Source organism: Oryx dammah, unplaced genomic scaffold (assembly GCF_014754425.2).
Source record: "Oryx dammah isolate SB20612 unplaced genomic scaffold, SCBI_Odam_1.1 HiC_scaffold_1, whole genome shotgun sequence".
Classification (NCBI taxonomy): Eukaryota; Metazoa; Chordata; class Mammalia; order Artiodactyla; family Bovidae; genus Oryx; species Oryx dammah.
The window spans coordinates 58,409,329-58,425,501 of NW_024070185.1; the positions used below are offsets into that span (position 1 = coordinate 58,409,329).

Here is a 16,173-nt window from a genome sequence, read left to right on the forward strand (position 1 = left end):
TAATGCCAATTTGATTTTTATCTTTCTGTTAAAGAATAGTTTCCCAAATGAAGTATGAGAATTGTAAGTGTATGTCACTGAGGAGACCCCAGTTTTGCCTCAGGAGAGACTGTAAAAGGCCTGACAACAGTTGACATCTGCCTTGCTGTCCTATCCCCTGATTTGTAGTAGAGACCTCTAGTCTGCAGGGCCCAGGTTGCAAGCATACTCTTCTAGAGATCATTTGCCTCCAAACCACAGAAAACATCAATTTAGGATTCAAAATGGTTTGGACAATTAACGAATCCTTTAGTGTTCCCTGGTACTTCCACTACTCCCTGGTATCTCCACTGCAAAGAAATGTTTGATTGTAGTAGTTTAAGAAATAAGTCCAAGAAAAGAAAATTGCATCTGTTCACTTTTTAAAATTTATTTGGCTGCATTGGGTCTTAGTTGTGGCACTTGGGGTCTTTGTTGTGGCAAATGGACTCTCTAGTTGTGGTGCATGGGCTTAGTTGCCCTGTGGCATGTGGGATCTTAGTTCCCTGACCAGGGAGCAAACCTGCATCCCCTGAACTGCAAGGTAATTCATAACAACTGGACCCTCAGGGAAGTCCCTCTGGTTCCCTCTAATCACCTTTTGGTGAGAACATTTGCTTGGAGAGTTGAGGACTTTGAAAGTATTAAGGATAAATCAAAATTATTTTCTCCATTTATTAAGGGCAAAGGGACTGTTTACCCTCTCCCCAGTTCTTAGAGTGTTTTATCGGAGACATGGTAAATCTGAGTCCTTATTCTAACCTTGGGAATAAAGATAAGTCTCTCTAAGGATTAAGTCTAGTCCCCAGTTTTACAATATAGAGTTATCTCCTAGGTTGTGAACTAAATGAACTTTAGATATTCAAACAAGGGTCTCTTTGGAGATGTACAGGAGATTATTAGGATGTGAATTTTGTCTCTTGAGGAGATATTGTTCTTTCTTCTGCTTTGCTGTATAAATTCATGAGATTTTATCCTAATTTTGCAGTCATTTACAGGCTATCTTTTATTGCAGAAAAGTGGAGAACAAGAGAATGGTCATGTTCCAGGTCTTGGGCGAGTTCTTGGGATTGACCACCAAGTGAGGGTCCTTGATGTAGCTCAGGAAAGAATTTAGGAGTCAGCCATAGTAAAGTGAAAGTGGATTTATTTAGAGAGATACACATTCCATAGGCAGAATGTAGTCCTCAGAAGGTGAGAGGGCCCAGGGCTGTGGGAGTGGTTAGTTTTTATGGGCCAGGTAATTTCATGAGCTAATGAGTGGGAGGATTATGCCAACTATTATTGCCTCATTTTCTTTATCAACAAAATAGGGATTAAAATAGTCATATCTTTATTTATTTTTTTTTTTTTGTTTTTTTTTTTATTTTTTTTTTTTTAGTCTTTTTTTTTTTTTTTTTAGTCATATCTTTATTGACTGAAATCTCTATCTCTAGCCTGGATTGCTTTCTCAGGGTCAATTATATCTTACATACTGTCTAATGTGACTATCTGAAGGTTATCCCAGCACATCTCAAACTTAATATACATGTCCAAGGGACACATCTTTGTCCTCAAAACTACATTAGCCATAACGTCATCTTTTTAGCCAATCTGACTTTATTTATTTATTTTTAAAATTTATTTGGCTGCACCGTTCAGTTTGTGGAATCTTAGTTCCCCAACCAGGGATTGAACCTGGGACCTTGCAGTGAAAGCACAGAGTCCTAACTACTGGACTGCCAGGGAATTCCCTAATCTGAGTTTAAAACTCTCTCCTTTGCCCTCTCACCCAGTTGTTGGCTATGAAAGAAAGGATCTTCTCTACTATATTCGTAGTCATTGTGTGCCGAGTTCCATCACTTTTGGCTCTTTAACACTGATGGAAGGGTCAGGGGGATTGTCTCTTTCCTTCCCCCTCAGTTCTATATTTACTGCCCTAGTTTAGTTCCCCCTCATCTCCCATAGATCTTTCCTATCACTTATAAACTATTTAAGGATAAGAACTGTGATTACTCTGTTACTTTTGTATTGTCTCTCTATGCCTGACTTAAAAGGTGTTTAATAAATACTTGTTAAATTGAGTTATTTATCTATTATTTGATTTATTTATGGTTGCACCATGTGGCATGTGGGATTTTTCACTGCAGCGCATCCTTCAGCTAGTTGTGGCACATGGGCTCAGTAGTTGCAGCATGAAAGCTTCCGGAATGCACAGGCTTCAACACTTGTGGCACACGGGCTTAGCTGCTCTGTACCATGTGGGATCTTAGTTCCCGGACCAGAGAATGAACCCCTGTATCCCGCATTTCAAGGTGAATTCTTTTTTTTTAATTTTAATTGGAAGAAAATTGCTTTACAGTGTGCAAGGTGGGTTCTTAACCACTGGACCACAAGAGAAGTCTCTGGAAGGGTAAACTTTTAATGGTCTTGGAGCATGACTTAAGGATGATCATGAAGTTGGTAGAGGGTTCCCCTAGAACAGGGTTTGTAGTCTGCTCCTTCTGCCTGAGAGTTTCCAAAAAGACAGCAGCAATGCCAGCCCTTGGTATTTTGGCTTTACTGTCTTGAAATTTTGGGGTTTCCATTATTACCTATTTTCTTTGATCCTTCCCTCCTTCCTCCTCATCTCCTGGATCTCAGAAAGTCTTAGTGCTCAGCTACCTGCCAGCTAAATCTAAGTGTCAAATCCATGCAAATGCTGGAGAACTTTAAAGTACTGTGCTGTAAAAATTAATGTAAACAGTGGGACAAGAAGGTTCTGGCTTTTTATCCCTGTTTGAGTTGCTTCTGAAGATACCCTAAGCTTTCTTATGAGCATAATTGTTACTGGTCAAGTGCCTAGAGAGCAGAGGACCTTAGTGCTTTCCTCCTCTGAACTTTTAACTGGGAAACTGGGATGCCTCAGCGTCTACATCACAACCTTCAGACACTGACTGTTGCTCTGCTTAGTGTCTTTTCACCTCCCAGCTGCATTCCCCCATCATGTTCACAACCTAAATAGTAACAAACATGTGTTGGGCATGTAGTATGCACCAGGTATTTATTTATTTATATTTGTCCATGCTGCAAGTGGGTTTTCTTTAGTTGGGATGTGTGGGCTTCTCTTGTTGTGGAGCACATGCTCTAATGTGCACGGGCTTCAGTAGTTGCAGTGCATGGGTTGGGTATTTGCAGCTCCTTGGCTCTAGAGCACAGGCTCATTAGTTGTGGAGTATGGGCTTAATTGTTCAGAGGCGCATGAGATCTTCCTGGACCCGGGATTGAACCGGTGTCTCCTGCTTTGGCAGGCGAATTCTTTACCATTGAGCCACCAGGGAAGCCCTAACTTAAAAGCATTTTGTCATTTGAACCTCAAAACCCTCTTATGAAGTAGATACTATCATTATTTCCTGGGAGATTGAAGTCATGTAGCTTGCCCTAGGTCACAAGTACCAGAGCTATGATTCAAATCCAGTTATGGTAGGCCGATTTCTAAGATGGCCCCCAAATGATCCTACCTCCTGGTGGTATTTATGTCCTTGTGGAATTCCCTTTTCCTGAGTGTGACTGCTTCTGATGAAAAAAAATGAGATATCACTCTATTATTAGATTAGAAAAGATTGTGACTTCCCTCTTGCTATTAGACTTTATTGCCTTCTTGGTTTGCATGCTTTGAGGAAGCTACCTGCCATTTTGGAGAGGTCCACATGACAAGGAACTGAGACCAGTCAATGCCGACAAGGAGCTGAGGCTCTTTGTTCAAGTGCCCAGGAGAAATTGAGACCTGCCAACAATCATATGAGTGAGTTTGGAAGTGAATCCTTTTGCAGTCCAGCTGGAACTTTGCTTGCAGTCTGTAAGAAGCCTTGAACCAGATGATCTGATTAAGCCATACCCAGATTTCTGACCCACAGAAACTGTGAGATAATATTGAAAATTTTTTTAATTGATAAAGATTTTTTAAATGTTATTGTTCAGTGTTACAGAATACATATTAGTATATCACTCCCAGTTTGCTGATGGGAAATATGCTTGTGTAGACTTTTGAAGTCAAGTTGGTATATATATTGATAGCACTAAAATATTTTTGTTTTTTTAAATAAAAAAATTTTAATTGAAATATAGTTGATTTACATTGTGTTAATGATTGTACAGCAAAGTGAGTCAGTTATAGATACATATACCTTCTTTTTTAATATTCTTTTCCATTATGGTTTATCATAGGATATTGATAGTATAGTAATTATTATAGTAGTAATATTGTTCTCTGTGCTGTACAGTAACTGTGAGATAATAAATGCAGTTTTAAGCTACTAAGTTTTGGGGTAATTTGTTACATGACAATAGGTACTATACCAGGTGAATATGATTGGCTTCAAATTTCATGCTCCTCATGATTTTATTAGGTTGTTTCCCACTACTCTATACTTTTTCCAAGTGCAGAGTGACTTTCCATCCTTTGTTTGATGGCCTCTGCATCTCCTAGAAGAATCACTGGTTCCATAAGAGTTTTTTTGTTTGTTTTGTTTTTTGGACTCTATTCTTAGTTCCAGAACCCAGAAGTTCAACACCTTTTTAGTCCCTTGCTCTTGAAGTTAGGACAGCTGGGCTAACAGCTAGATATTTCAACGTCCAGAAGTCCAGAGAATGCCCCTCAGGCATCTTTGTGGAGTTGCTTTGCTCAAAATCTTTCTTTGGATATTTCTCTAAATTTGGACAAACCCTGGATAAATCAGATCTTCCCCTTTCCTTCTCCAGGCTCCTACTTACAGCTAGCTAGGTTTGCTTTTGGAGGGCAAAGACCCTGTTAGATTAATATAGACCCTCCCTGGGTCTGACAGGCAGAATTCAGCTGTGCCAACGGCTTGCAAACACAGAAACTTGAGCAGGGCTAAATGAGGACTTGGAGCTTCCCAGGTGACTCATTGTAGAGAATCTGCCTGCCAATACAATGAGGGTTCAATCCCTGGATGGGGAAGATTCCCTGGAGGAGGAAATGGCAACCCACTCCGGTATTCTTACCGAGGAAATCCCATGGACAGAGGAGCCTGGTAAGCTACAGTCCATGGGGTCGCAAGAGTCGGACACGACTTAGCGACTAACCAACAAATTAGTTTCAGTGTGGTACTTTCTTGTTAATGTTACAGAGGGATAGACTCTTTAAGGAAGTCGGACAGAAATTCTCAATGAAAAGAATCTGTTCCTGCGTAGAAGCCCCGCCCACATGAAAGGGGCACGAAGCTGCAATTCCCGCCTCACACAGGTGCCGGGGAAGCCCGCCCCTCCCGGCCCTAAGCCTCGTTAGTGGGCCGAGTTGCCTTCATTCTTTTACTGAGGAAAGCGGAAAGGGACCCGCCTCCTACGTGCCCTTCGGGGGCGGGGCGGCGGACTGGGCTTGAGTTGATTGGCTGGGAGGCGGGGCGCCAAGGCTTGGCTCCATCCCGGCGCTCGCTCGGATCCCGGGTGGAGTGAGGGAGGGAGTCTCGGCCGCCCTTACCTCCCAGCGATGGCGCCGTGGTGCCGCGCCCAGTCCCCCGCCTGCCGGCCGGTAGTCTCCACTATGGGGAGCCCGCTCAGAGGGTGAAGATTGGAGCGGGTCAGACGGAGCGGCGGGACGCTGACTGCGACGGGGACCATGAGGAGCGGCGAGACCCTTGGGGTCGGTAGCGGGAACTGCCGCGGCACCTGCTAAGAGAGAAGAGGGAGCGGCCCGGCGCAGCGGCGGGGCGGGGGCGCGGCGGAGGATCGCCGGCTGCTCGGCCATGTCGCTGCTCTGCGTGCGCGGTGAGTGCACGGACTGGGGTGGAGGGACCGAGGTCGCTCAGAAATCTCCACGAGCTTCCAGTGGGAGTCGGGTTACCACCTTTTCCAAACTTCACGCCCCGCCCGTGTCTCGGGGAACCATTATGTTGACTCCTTTATGAACATCTTGAGTTCTTTCCACTCTTGTTTTTCCTCACGCTCCTGTGAGGGACTGTTACCTCTCCGTTCCGGTGGCCATGTGACAGTGTTGTTGGCTGGCAGGCCCAGATCCTATTAAATAACATCTAGAGCTGTCCTCTAGTGAGAGTGGACGAGCTAGGGACCACGGATAGCGGGCGTCAGTTCAGAGCGGGCAGCCTCTATTCTTTTCTTCCTTCTCGCCGCACCGTAAAATCTCAGTCGGCTTAGTAGCGGGTTCTTTCTAATCGTGCTCTGGAGTACAGCTGTCATATCCTTCCTTCCAGTGTATTTATTGGCGTTCCACCCCCCTGTTGCTGTCTTTGTCCCCTGCTTCTCCTGTGTAGTCCAGGCTAACTGTATGCTCATATTCGACTTGAAAAGGTGTGTCGGCTTCTCTTCTTTCAGAGCAGAGCATAAGAAGTATGATTTACTTATTTATATTTACTTCTCTCACACTAACTAAAGGTGAAGTCCTTTATTGCTTTTCCACTGAGGACGCTTGACCACCTGAGACGATGTTTTAACTCAAGAGCTTTGGGGTTTAAGATGAGGCAAGGTGTGTCGACTAAGCTTCATGAGGGTAGAGACTGTTTCTTAATGGTTTTTGTGTTCTAGGTGCCTGATATAGTAGAAGTGCAGGGCTGGTTTTGAATGAGTGCAGGGACTGTGATTTTAGAGATTATCAGATCAGGAAAAGCAGGGTTTGGATTACCTACTGAATTTGATCTTGGGAAATTCAAGTTACAGCCTATTGTATCCGTGTTGAACAAGGTGGGATAAGGTGGCTCGGTTGTGAGTGAGGGAATTTATCTATGAGAACCTTTTCCCAGCACCTTTCATTGGATAGAGTTCATGTTTCTTTTGATTCTGTGGATTAGAAGCATTGTTGGTTGTGATCTCTGATAAGTGCTTCCCCGAGCTTCTGGCAAATGAAACTGCTTTTCCTCTGTTCTCTCCCACTGTTTTGTTAAATCTGTATTAACCCAAAATGGATTTGGTTATTTCTAGGGATTATGAGACACACAGAAATTTTCTTCATGGTTGATTTTTCATTAATGAGAATTCTGCTTTGCTTTTAGTAAGACATTTTCTCTCAGCAGCTGGGAATCTATTTATTCCTTTAGATCCCTGCTGTTGAGTAGCAGGATTTGGGAGAGGTTGGGGTTTGCAGTGTCCCTTGGACAGTTTTAATTCTCTACTGCCACACTGTATTACAGAACTATCCCTTATGAAAGATTCTTCAGCCAGGAGCACTATTAAACCAGAAATTCCTCTTTAATTGAATTGATGCTTCAGAGAAGGAGCTGCTGCGTTCAATTGGTTCTAATATCAGGCAGCTTTCATTTTCAAGGAATTTTGTTTAGCTAACTATGCTCTTTCTCTCTGTAATTGAAAAGAATCTGAAAAATAATGCACAATATATGTTAAAACTGAATCACTTTGCTGTATACTTGTAACTAATACAACACTGTGAATTAACCATACCTCAATTTAGAAAAAAAAAATTCAAACAGTATTTAATCTGATGTTGAATTTGACAAACTGATATTGATTTAATCATTCCAAATATCTCAATCAAGAAATCAATTTCTTGGTTTAAACCCTTTAATCATGCCTTATCCCCTGGAGGTTAAGGGTTCTCGGTAGTATGACTCTAGTCCTCCTTTTGGCCCTATGTTCTTGCCTGTCCTTACGCAGATACTTTGCTCAGCACTAGCTTTGTTCATTCGCACCATGGCAGCGTTCTGTTTTCTGCTTGTCGAAAGTGTGTTCTTCCTTTCCTAGCTTATAGTCTACTTTTGTTGTTGAAAATGTCCTCAGTTCCTCACTCCGCAGTGATCTTTCTCTTTTAATGCTTTAAATTCCTTAAAACATAAATTACTTATGATCTGAACAGTGCCGCTGATTTGGCGATGAATTGTATACCGCCTAGCAGCTACTCTTGCTCTGTGTTCATGGTGACCCAGCCTAAGGAGATAAAATCACTGGTCAGATCAGTTCTGGAATTCTGTGTTCAGTTAGGGTATTTGATTCTAAGAGGCAAACTGAGAAATTAGTTTGTTCAGAGGAGAATAATTAGAATAACGAAGGGTGTAGAAACCATTTGAGGAATTGGGAGGTTTTATTCTTGCAGAAGGATCATAATAGTAAATGAAAATTGTCTAAACTGTTGCTCAGAGAGAACTAGGGCAAGTCAGCCAGTGTTGAAAATGATAGGAGACATTTTAGCTTTTAACATAAGAAAGAACTTACAGAGCTGTTAACAAATGGAATGGACTACTTATGAGAATTTTTTGATATAGGATACCTAAGCAGAGATTGAATGAGTGGTAAAAGGAATTTCAATGTTGAGTGGGATGTTAGACTTGAATTTTGAAAAAAAAAAAAAAATTCTTTTATATAATTCACTTAAGTCTTTCTTCAAGTATCTGGCACAGCTTTCCTCACAATACTGGTATCTTTTGCTTCCATAGGAGCCTGTACCACCTAAACAACTCCAGTAAACTAAATCAAGGATTTTCTTTAACTTTTGATGTCTTGGTGTTCATGACTGTTTTCTCCAAATAAATAAGCACTTTGAGAATTGAGTCTTTCCATATTTCTTTGTAATTGCTATAGTGCTTATAACGGAGCTCTGGATTTTTCTCCCTAATTTGAACTAAAAGTGATCATACTTATTAAAAAATCTAAAACAAAACAAGTTTTTGGGGTATAAGAAGCAATATAGGCTAACATACTGTTAATCACAGAAAATTGAGAAAATCCAGAAAAGTGTAAAAAGGAAACTAAAAATCATCATGGTCCTATCACTTGCTCAGAATCGTTAAGTTTTTTGTTCATTGATTTCATTGTTTTGTTTTTATTATAGAGGTGATATATATGTATGATAAGAAATTCAGTTTAGGATGTGACGTGAAAGGACAAAGTTCTCCTGTCTTCATTCCCTATTCTTACTCCCCAGAGGTAACTACTGTTTACTCTTTCTTGTCCATCTTGGAAATTTTCATTATATTTAAGTATATAGATTCTACAATTGGAGGTATATTTAACTTTTTAAAAAGCTTAATGATTTATTTTCCTATTAGCTTTTGTGAGTTTAAATTGTTCCTTTTAATGGCTGTGGAGTACTGTTTCATTTTATGAGCATATGTAATTTAACCAGTTTCATATTGATGAACAGTCAGAATTTTTTTTGCTATTATAAATTTTGCCTTTATAAACAATATACTTTTGCTGTTATAAACAATGCCACAATGAACATCGCTATAGATAGTTTTATTATGTTTGGAGATCGCCAGTCAGCTTTCCATCTGTCTTTTCTGTGTGATTTGCTCATTGCTGTTCTCTTGGCATAATAATTATACTCACCTGGACCCATTAGCAAACCAGGTACCTCAGGAGCTCTCATGTCAGCAATCCTCTATTAGAAGCAGGTCCTTTACCAGTGGGTAAAACTTTATGTTTACCAAAATCCTGAAGACCTCAGCTCTTTTAAGTTTGATCTGTGATTTTCACGTACTTGTTTATCTTCTTTGATTATTTAAAAATTTATTTTCTGTGTGTTAGTCTCTCAGTTATGTCCAACTCTTTGCAACTCTGTGGACTGAAGCCCACCAGGCTCCTTTGTCCATGGAATTCTCCAGGCAAGAATACTGGAGTGGTTTGTCATTACCTTCTCCAGGGTATGTTTCCAACCCAGGGATCGAACCTGAGTCTCCTGCACTGCAGGCAGATTCTTTACCCTCTGAGCCACCAAGGATGCTGAATATTTATTACTTGTGTTTTTAAAACAGAACAAACCAATATCACTAGTAATGAGAATTATATCAAGTCATGTATGTTGTGACTTGCCCTTAGAAAAACTTATATTTTATAAGCACATATCAGTCATCTAACTAACTGAACAGATACTACTGGGAAATTCTTAGAAGGTAGACTCTGATGGACACTCAGGACACCTGTTGATTGTGGGTTAATTCTAGCCTGAGAAGACTCCAGAGATATATTTTGATTTATTATCACTCTGAAAAGTAGGAATAATAATGATTTTAGAGTTTTCAGGTATAAGAACAGGTTGCTCAAGGGTTTCTTCTCATCTTATTTCTGCAACATTGTCATCTGCCTCAGCTAACTCCTTGCTGCTGGATTTTCATCACATCAAGTAAAGTAGTTTCTGCCCTCATGAGCAGAGTTGCTACTGGGTTCCTTTTGCTTAGCTGTGGCAGCAGGAAGTTGATTATGCCTTATTTGAGCCAGGCAGCAGGGAAGGGGGAAAGGACCAATTTCCTCTGCCAAAGAGAGTTGTCACAATTGTGTTCTTCCTTATAAGCAGTACATTCTGTAATTTTTTTAGTTTTTGGAGGTTAGGTTTCTAGAAGTTGCACTCTTTAGGCCAGCAGGCCGAGTGTTGATCCTGTTTTACCAGTGCAAGGTATTTCAGACTTTGCTGTGTGAGTTTGTTTAAAGTTTGGGATGTGTATCATTGGTAAATATTTGTAGAGTACCTTCTTAATGCCTGTTTATGATACATATCTGTAGATAAGAGTAAGCAATCTACATAGGTCTTAAAATGTTAATGTCTCCTTTCTTAGATAAACTCAGAATCCATTAGGATTATTAAGTCTGAGTTGGGATAAGTAGAATAAGTTAAGTTCCTGCTAGAGTGGGGAAATACTGCACTATTTTTTTCTAACTTTTAAATAAAGCACTATTCTTTAAGTTGGGGTGTTCTATACATACATTATAGTGGACTGTCTTTAATAAAGTTCAGAAAAGAGTCAATATTTATATATTAAAAATTTTTGATTTATATGTATATTAAAGTAAACAAGTCTTTAACTATATGACTCACTGAATTATCACAAAGTGAACACGCTCATGTGATCACCACCTTGGTCAAGAAATAGAATACTACTAACACCCCAGAAGCCCACGTACTCTTCCTTTCAGTCAGTACTTCCTCCCATTTTCCCCAAAGGTAATGTTATACTATTCCAACGCTACAGAATAGTTTAGTATTTTTTTTGGTAACTATTAAACTTCATTTATTTATTTTAAATAAACTTTATTTTTTAAGAGCAGTTTTAGGCTCACAGCAAAATATAATATAGTTTGCCTGTTTTGAGCTTTTAAGAATTGATGTATTATTGACATATTGGACTTCTCATAAATGGAATTATACAATATTTTGGGGGGGGATGCTTCTTCTGCTTAATCTTATGCTTGTCAGATGCTTCCACTTGATGCATTTTGCAGTAGTTTATTTATATTGCTGTGTAGTAGCTCAGTGTATGAATATGCCACAGTTTATTTACCTTTGCTGGATATATTTCTTTTTCTATCTTGGACTGTGATTTTATAATGCCACTCCAAATGTTTTTGTATGTTGTGTCCTTTGGTCTTACATTCGTATGTATTTCTGATGGGTGTGTGTATATATATGTGGGATCAAAATACTTGTTATGTTCAGCTATAAGTTGATAATGTAAAACAGTCTTCTAAGATCTACCAGTTTACCCTCCTAGTAACTGTATTTCTGATACTTGTCAAAAAGAAAAAAAAGGAAATTTGGCCAGGTTATCAAACCACTTCATAGGAATTAATACATACTTTTTGCATGTTAATCCTATAGGCTTGGTAATGTCTTTTTTTTTTTTTAATGACCTGACCATTATGCTCAAATTGATGCCTCACATTTAAGACTGAAATTTGTGGCTCTCATTTTTTTGAAAGAAATATTAAATTCTTGTTTATCATGCTGAACAAAGATAATAGCTTAGCCCTGAACTTATTGGCATTACATACCTTTAAAAAGGAATATCATTTTCCTAAAGAGAGAAGTTACATATTTTTATTTTTGCAACTTTTTTGTAAGTCTGAAATTATTTTGGGGGCTTCCCTGGTGGCTGAGAGGTTAAAGCATCTGCCTGCAATGCGGGAGACCTGGGTTCGATCCCTGGATCGGGAAGATCCCCTGGAGAAGGAAATGGCAACCCACTCCAGTATTCTTGCCTGGAGAATCCCATGGACAGAGGAGCCTGGTGGTCTACAGTCCACGGGGTAGCAAAGAGTTGGACATGACTGAGCGACTTCACTCACTAAGTCACAAATTATTTTTAGATGAAAAGTTTTAAAAGAAATTACTGACATGAGAAAATGCACGTGAACATGGAGCTCAATGAAAAAGAGGATGAGGCTGAAAAGATACATATCAAGATATTAACAGTGAGAAGCTCCTAATGGCCAAAGATGGGCAATTTGCATCATCAATAAGGATAAAACCCACAAGGTTGAAGTACATCAGCCTTCATGACTATGACTATATCTATATCTATGACTTCGTCATATTGAAAATAACAGCAACTAATTGGTCACTGTTGGAGGACCACATATTTTGATAAGATTTGAACTGTCAGAGAAGGGCGGTGAGATCCATTTTCTTAGGGCTATATAAAAATAACTTATTTCCTGTTGTATAGAATACTTAGGTGTAGCTGCTCCTGATGAAGAAGATCAGGCAACCAGCTTTGTATTTCCTGCTTTGTTGTGATCTTTCTGTGATTACTGAGAAAGAAAAGAAAAATGTAGGCATTGGTAGAATTTTGTGTTCAGCCTTATAAAGGAAATTGTCTTATTCTTCCATTTGTCTTCTTCAGTAAAAATGAATTCTCAGGTGTAATCTCCAAAAGCAACTATTCGAGAGAGGTCCTGACATCAAAGGAAAAAGTCATCAGGGCTGCTTTTTTGGTGTGTGCAGTGAACCCCATAGTGATAAAATATGTGGTCAAAATATGACAAGAGAAATTTCATGCTAGGGTGTATGTATACAAACTGTTTCCTAAGCAATTATAGAAAATAGGAAAAATAAATTCTTAATCACAAGAAAGTACATATTTCCAAAAAGAAAATTCTTTTTTTCTATTACTTCTTTCTATGCATTTAGTTCTTAGTACTTTTTTGGGACTGGAGAACAGATAGGCCTGTGGACTGTGTTAAGCTATTAATTTTCTCTTGCAGCTGTTTGCCTTAATAATTTTCATAGTGTTTTACTATAAGTGGTATTGAGAAGAGGCTAGAGGGCTGTGAATGAGGAAGATTCACCTAGCAACTAAGGGACTGGACAGTGGGAAGGTAATTGCTTTTATATGTGATTCAGAGTGGGACAGAGATGATTCAGAGGGCTAGCTCACTGATGTTTCTGTTAGTTATGAGGCAAATTTGTAGAGCCTTTATCTGCAAATGGATGCAGAATATCTGCTTGCCAAGGAGAGGGTGGTGAATGATGCAGATATCTCTGTCTACCTCGTTTCAGCCATCTGCAACTATGATCACATCCTAGAGTATGTCATTCCTTGGAATGGTGCTCTGCTTTTATAATTTCAAACTTCATCATCTGACTATCTGATGATGCTCTCCAGTCTACCTTTCTTGCTTTTACTCTTACTATGCTTTACTAGTGTGATATGGGGTAGATATTAAAAGTTTTGGTTTTAGGCAGATCTGAGTTAGAGAGTTGACTCATTCGAAAAGACTTTGATGCTGGGAGGGATTGGGGGCAGGAGAAGAAGGGGATGACAGAGGATGAGATGGCTGGATGGCATCACTGACTCGATGGACGCAAGTCTGAGTGAACTCTGGGAGTTGGTGATGGACAGAGAGGCCTGGCGTGCTGCGATTTATGGGGTCGCAAAGAGTCAGACACGACTGAGCGAATGAACTGAACTGAACTGAGTTAGTGAATATATCAGCTCCACCACTTATGTTGTATATCCTTACATGTTACTTAACCTTAATTTCTACATCTTTAAAATTTACACATCTATTCAAACTATTTATGAAGCTCCTATTAAAGGTAGATACACAAGTAAAGAATATGATTTCAGGAACTTCCCTGGAAGTCTAGTGGTTGAGACTCTGCACTTTCAATGCAGGGGATGTGGCATGGGTTTAATTCCTTGTTGGGGAACTAAGCTTCCACATGCCATGCAGTGTGGCCAGAAGGGGGGGGGGGAGATATAAAATAAACAATACAATAGAAAGGATTAACAAGTTAAAGGTTAATTAAATCCAAATTCTAATAAAAATAGAAGCATCAGGGCTGGAAAATGGATCATGCCTAAAAGATACTGCCAACATTAAAAAGTACTGTGAACCCAGTTCAAGATGGAGGAGTAGAAGGATGTGTGCTCATCTCCGCCTGCAGGAGCACCAAAATCACAACTAGCTGTTGAGCAACCATTGACAAGAGGATACTGGAGCCCACCAAAGAAAGATACCCTATGTCCAAAGACAAAAGAAGCTGCAACAAGGTGGTAGGAGGGGTGCAAACATGATAATATCAAATCTCATACCCCTTGAGAAGGTGACCCACAATCTGGAGCACAGTAATACCAAAGAAGTTCTCCCACTGTTGTGAAGTTTCTGAGCCTCATGTCAGGCTTCCCAACCTGAGGATCCAGCAAAGGGACCGGAAATCCCCAAGGAATCTGACCTTGAAGGCCTGTGGGTTTGATTATAGGACTTCCCACTGGATGGGGGGAAACAGAGACTCCACTCTTGGAGGGCACAAACAAAATCTTGTGCACTCCAAGACCCAGGGAAAAGGATCAGTGACCCCACAGGAAACGGAATCAGAACTACCTGCTAGTGTTGGACGGTCTCCTGTGGAGGTGTGTGTTGGCAGTCGCTTGCCATGAGGATGGGATACTGGCAGCAGCTTGTACTGGAAGGGGCCCCTTGGCATTAAGTCCTTTTGGAGGTTACCACTAACCCTACTATGGAGCTCAGTAGACCCCAGGGCTGGGTCACTCAGACCAGACAACTAACAGGGAGGGCGCAACCCCACCCATCAGCAGGTAACTGGATTATAGTTTTACTGAGCATAGCCCTGCCCACCAGAGCGAGACCCAGTTTTTCCCACCACCAGTTTTCTCCCATCAGGAAGCTTATACAAGCCTCTTAGCCTTCTCCATCAGAGGGAAGACATAAGCAAGAAGAACCACAGTCCCACAATGGTTAGAACCAAAAATCACACCACCAAAAGTTAACCAGGATGAAAAAGTAGGGTTTTTTTGTTCCAGACGAAGGGACAAGATAAAACCCCAGGGAAACAACCAAATGAGGTGGAGATAGGCAACCTTCCAAAAAAATAATTCATAATGCTAGTGAAGATGATTCAGGATCTTGGATAAAGAATGAAGGCAAAGATTGAGAAGATGCAATAAATGTTTACCAAAGACCTAGAAGGATTAAAGAACAAACAGAGAGGAACAGTACGTTCAGATCAGTTCAGTCGCTCAATCGTGTCTGACTCTTTGCAACCCTCTGAATCACAGCATGCCAGGCCTCCCTGTCCATCACCAAATCCTGGAGTTCACTCAAACTCATGTCCATCAAGTCGGTGGTGCCATCTAGCCATCTCATCCTCTGTCATCCCCTTCTCCTCATGCCCCCAATCCCTCCCAGCATCAGGGTCTTTTCCAATGAGTCAACTCTTCGTATGAGGTGGCCAAAGTATTGGAGTTTCAGCTTCAGCATCAGTCCCTCCAATGAACACCCAGGACTGATCTCCTTTAGAATGGACTGGTTGGATCTCCTTGCAGTCCAAGGGACACTCAAGAGTCTTCTCCAACACCACAGTTCAGAAGCATCAATTCTTCGGCACTCAGCTTTCTTCACAGTCCAACTCTCACATCCATACATGACCACTGGAAAAACCATAGGCTTGACCAGACCATTACTTTGTTGGCAAAGTAATATCTCTGCTTTTCAATATGCTGTCTAGGTTGGTCATAACTTTCCTTCCAAGGAGTAAGCGTCTTTTAATTTCATGGCTGCAGTCACCATCTGCAGTGATTTTAGAGCCCCCCAAAATAAAGTCTGACACTGATTCCACTGTTTCCCCATCTATCTGCCATGAAGTGATGAAACCAGATGCCATGATCTTAGTTTTCTGAACAATACATTAGAAGGAATCAATAGCAGAATAACTGATGCAGAAGAACAGATAAGTGACCTGGAGGACAGAATGGTGGAAATAACTGCTGCAGAGCAGACTATATAAAAAAAGAATGAAAAATAAAATGAAGACAACCTAAGAGACCTCTGGGACAACATTAAATGTACCTACATTCACATTATAGGAGTCCCAGAAGGAGGAGAGAGAGCGAGAGAGAGAGGACCCAAGAAAATATTTGAAGAAATAATAGCTGAAAACTTACCCTACATGGTAAAGAATCTGCTGCAATGCAG

General features: G+C 40.5%; 1 protein-coding gene and 1 long non-coding RNA gene across 3 annotated transcripts in view; both read left to right on the plus strand.

The window, feature by feature from the left end:
• The first annotated feature begins 2,147 nt into the window (after positions 1–2,147).
• Positions 2,148–4,292, plus strand: LOC120878364. The gene is made up of 2 exons (XR_005724537.1): positions 2,148–2,312; positions 3,661–4,292. It is a non-coding gene; the product is annotated as an uncharacterized LOC120878364 (long non-coding RNA).
• A 1,103-nt stretch (positions 4,293–5,395) lies between these two features.
• UNC13B (unc-13 homolog B) overlaps positions 5,396–16,173 on the plus strand; it is a 219,736-nt gene continuing 208,958 nt past the window's right edge. For both annotated transcript variants that reach the window (XM_040261120.1, XM_040261039.1), the window contains exon 1: positions 5,396–5,763. In XM_040261120.1, the coding sequence (XP_040117054.1) occupies positions 5,742–5,763 (22 nt within the window). In that variant the 5' untranslated portion in view covers positions 5,396–5,741. The remainder of the gene's footprint in view (positions 5,764–16,173) is intronic.